General features: G+C 55.2%; 1 protein-coding gene across 1 annotated transcript; it reads left to right on the plus strand.

Annotated features, from left to right (window-relative positions):
* The first annotated feature begins 678 nt into the window (after window positions 1-678).
* Window positions 679-1,854, plus strand: LOC134929692 (30 kDa salivary gland allergen Aed a 3-like). The gene is made up of 2 exons (XM_063925272.1): window positions 679-1,021; window positions 1,454-1,854. The coding sequence occupies exons 1-2, from the start codon at window positions 679-681 to the stop codon at window positions 1,852-1,854; spliced, it is 744 nt and encodes a 247-aa protein (XP_063781342.1).
* Window positions 1,855-4,534: the final 2,680 nt, after the last annotated feature.

A 4,534-nucleotide genomic window follows, 5' to 3' on the forward strand; every position in this document is an offset into this window, starting at 1 on the left:
AGACCCCCATGGGTCACTTACCTAAAAGTTGTTTCCTTGTTTCCCCTGGGCATTGGCAGGGTTACTCTTACAGGCGGCAGTAGCATTACAGCGACGCTGCGGGTGCCGACATGTAGTCAGGTGCTGCTGGAGACCAGGGATACAGGAGCCTGGAGAAGGTGCATCAGGGCTATGAGGAACGGCCGCGAGGACACCCCTCGGGAGCCATAGTTACATCCGCCTCCTATGTGTCATCACATGACTGGATGTTACAGGTGTCAGCACGGAGGAAGCGCTGAGGCACTATGCGTTACAGTCTGATAGCGGCGGCAGCACCCGATTATACACACAGCAGCGGCCAGCGCAGCGTAAAAGGAGGCCGCATACAGAGACATCCTTCAGTTTTCTGCTAGATGAATTCTGTGGCGCCCTCCAGAGGCCGGTGCCCCTAGGCAGCCGCCTAAAGGTAGAGCACTGGAAGCAAGGATAATGCTGTGGAGGACACTGGAAGCGAGGATAGTGCTGTGGAGGACACTGGAAGCGAGGATAATGCTGTGGAGGACACTGGAAGCGAGGACAGTGCTGTGGAGGACACTGGAAGCGAGGATAGTGCTGTGGAGGACACTGGAAGCGAGGATAATGCTGTGGAGGACACTGGAAGCGAGGATAGTGCTGTGGAGGACACTGGAAGCGAGGATAATGCTGTGGAGGACACTGGAAGCGAGGATAGTGCTGTGGGATAGTGCTGTGGAGGACACTGGAAGCGAGGATAATGCTGTGGAGGACACTGGAAGCGAGGACAGTGCTGTGGAGGACACTGGAAGCGAGGATAGTGCTGTGGAGGACACTGGAAGCGAGGATAATGCTGTGGAGGACACTGGAAGCGAGGATAATGCTGTGGAGGACACTGGAAGCGAGGATAGTGCTGTGGAGGACACTGGAAGCGAGGATAATGCTGTGGAGGACACTGGAAGCGAGGATAGTGCTGTGGAGGACACTGGAAGCGAGGATAGTGCTGTGGAGGACACTGGAAGCGAGGATAGTGCTGTGGGATAGTGCTGTGGAGGACACTGGAAGCGAGGATAATGCTGTGGAGGACACTGGAAGCGAGGATAGTGCTGTGGGATAATGCTGTGGAGGACACTGGAAGAGAGGATAGTGCTATGGAGGACACTGGAAGCGAGGATAATGGGGGCATGGCTATGTGCAGGGGGCGTGGTCAGTTACGCCCCCTGTTCAAAGTAGCGCAGCTGAAACACTGTGCAGTGCGCGATGACGTCATCGCGTACCGCACAGTAAAGGTCCTCTTCACAAAGGGAAACTAGAAGCTACGCGTCTAGTTCCCTTCGCAGCGGGACACAGCGGGCAGCTGGGGGCAGTAGCGGATCTTGCCATGGTGCGGCACCCTCCGGATGGCGCTGGTGCCCACCGGAAGGCGGCGCCCTGGGCAAAAGTCCTGCTTGCCCGTGGCAAGATCCGCTACTGACTGGAAGCGAGGATAGTGCTGCGGAGGACACTGGAAGCGAGGATAGTGCTGTGGAAGACACTGGAAGCGAGGATAGTGCTGCGGAGCACACTGGAAGCGAGGATAATGCTGTGGAGGACACTGGAAGCGAGGATAGTGCTGTGGAGGACACTGGAAGCGAGGATAGTGCTGCGGAGCACACTGGAAGCGAGGATAGTGCTGCGGAGCACACTGGAAGCGAGGATAGTGCTGTGGAGGACACTGGAAGCGAGGATAGTGCTGTGGAGGACACTGGAAGCGAGGATAGTGCTGCGGAGGACACTGCAAGCGAGGATAGTGCTGCGGAGGACACTGGAAGCGAGGATAGTGCTGTGGAGGACACTGGAAGCGAGGATAGTGCTGTGGGATAGTGCTGTGGAGGACACTGGAAGCGAGGATAATGCTGTGGAGGACACTGGAAGCGAGGATAGTGCTGTGGGATAGTGCTGTGGAGGACACTGGAAGCGAGGATAATGCTGTGGAGGACACTGGAAGCGAGGATAGTGTTGCGGAGGACACTGGAAGCGAGGATAGTGCTGCGGAGGACACTGGAAGCGAGGATAGTGCTGCGGAGGACACTGGAAGCGAGGATAGTGCTGCAGAGGACACTGGAAGCGAGGATAGTGCTGTAGGATAGTGCTGTGGAGGACACTGGAAGCGAGGATAATGCTGTGGAGGACACTGGAAGCGAGGATAATGCTGTGGAGGACACTGGAAGCGAGGATAGTGCTGTGGGATAGTGCTGTGGAGGACACTGGAAGCGAGGATAATGCTGTGGGATAGTGCTGTGGAGGACACTGGAAGCGAGGATAATGCTGTGGAGGACACTGGAAGCGAGGGTAGTGCTGTGGAGGACACTGGAAGCGAGGATAGTGCTGCAGAGGACACTGGAAGCGAGGATAGTGCTGTGGGATAGTGCTGTGGAGGACACTGGAAGCGAGGATAATGCTGTGGAGGACACTGGAAGCGAGGATAATGCTGTGGAGGACACTGGAAGCGAGGATAATGCTGTGGAGGACACTGGAAGCGAGGATAGTGCTGTGGAGGACACTGGAAGCGAGGATAGTGCTGTGGGATAGTGCTGTGGAGGACACTGGAAGCGAGGATAATGCTGTGGAGGACACTGGAAGCGAGGATAGTGTTGCGGAGGACACTGGAAGTGAGGATAGTGCTGCGGAGGACACGGGAAGCGAGGATAGTGCTGTGGAGGACACTGGAAGCGAGGGTAGTGCTGTGGAGGACAATGGAAGCGAGGATAATGCTGTAGAGGACACTGGAAGCGAGGATAGTGCTGTGGAGGACACTGGAAGCGAGGATAGTGCTGTGGAGGACACTGGAAGCGAGGATAATGCTGTGGAGGACACTGGAAGCGAGGATAGTGTTGCGGAGGACACTGGAAGTGAGGATAGTGCTGCGGAGGACACGGGAAGCGAGGATAGTGCTGTGGAGGACACTGGAAGCGAGGATAGTGCTGTGGAGGACACTGGAAGCGAGGATAGTGTTGCGGAGGACACTGGAAGTGAGGATAGTGCTGCGGAGGACACGGGAAGCGAGGATAGTGCTGTGGAGGACACTGGAAGCGAGGGTAGTGCTGTGGAGGACACTGGAAGCGAGGATAATGCTCTGGAGGACACTGGAAGCGAGGGTAGTGCTGTGGAGGACACTGGAAGCGAGGATAGTGCTGTGGAGGACACTGGAAGCGAGGATAATGCTGTGGAGGACACTGGAAGCGAGGATAATGCTGTGGAGGACACTGGAAGCGAGGATAATGCTGTGGAGGACACTGGAAGCGAGGATAATGCTCTGGAGGACATCACACGCGGCCGCAGCGACAGGAAAGATGGCCACGCTGCGCTTGCCTTCGCAGTCAGGGGGCTTCCCTTGTTTTGTGTGGTCTGCAATGCGATTGCAATTGCATCGCTGGCGGTCATTAGCATGCTGGGTGGCCTTGTCCTGTGCTGGGCAGCCCTCAGCATGCGGGTGCTAGCAGTTGCGGTTTTGCTGAATTAGTAAAGGCCCTGATGCTGAATAAGGCCCACAAAGTGCAACAGAACATAGGGGGTAATTCAGACCTGATTGCTAGGGTGTGTTTTTTGCATCCCTGCAATCAGGTAGTCGTCGCCTACAGGGGGTGGGTATTAGCTGTGTGCAATTGCATGTGCAGGAGAGCTGTCTCTAACCAGCCCATCGCTGCGATGATCGGGTCCGCAGCTGACGCCAGGAATCCTCCCACAAAACGCGGGTTCCTCCTGCGTTTTTCTGGACACTCCCTGGGAACAGTCAGTTGCCACCCACAAACACCCTCTTCCTGTCAATCTCCTTGTGTTCGCCGGTGCGATTGGATTTTTTGCACCATCCCATCGCAGTTGTGCAGTTCCGACCTGATCGCCTGCTGTAGGAAAACGCACCGCAGCGATCGGGTCTGAATTAGACCCTCAGTATGGAAAAAAAAACTGCAGCAGCTGCATTGTAGCACGTCACAGACTCAGCCGCACAAGTGTTGCGCCTTAAATGAATTAGCACAATCTCCTGGTGCGTCACACCACAGACTCATTTTCAGCAACAACAAAGAAGACACTAGTAGGGTCTCACTGATCTGGCGCTGAGAGGGGGGCACTGGCAGCAGTGACGGATGAGGCCGCTCTAGAAGGGATTTCAGCACTTTTCTTGGCAAATCTTTTTGAGATCGTCCTTGGGCATTCTACCGTAGTAAGCCATCCGGTGCGTTCCCCAGCTCTGCGTTACTCCGCTCCACCAATCTGGTGACAAAAAGTCGCCCGGTGGTATTTGGCTGCGGTATGTGATGGAAGTCAGTCCGCATGAAAGATGAACTTTACCAGGGATTGGTTTATTAACAGCCAGAAGCAGGTAGCAATATAACACAGGGTTACAATAAAACACTGTGAAGTAACATTACCGGCCAAGCGGCTACAGCCGGGACTTGTCTACCCGCGGGATACACTCACAGCAACGTACACTCACTGAATGCTAAATATAAAAGATGATGTGAATGGAAAGACTGAACAAGGCAGATACATAGGTGACCAGTGC

This window comes from Pseudophryne corroboree, chromosome 5 (genome assembly GCF_028390025.1).
Source record: "Pseudophryne corroboree isolate aPseCor3 chromosome 5, aPseCor3.hap2, whole genome shotgun sequence".
NCBI lineage: Eukaryota > Metazoa > Chordata > Amphibia > Anura > Myobatrachidae > Pseudophryne > Pseudophryne corroboree.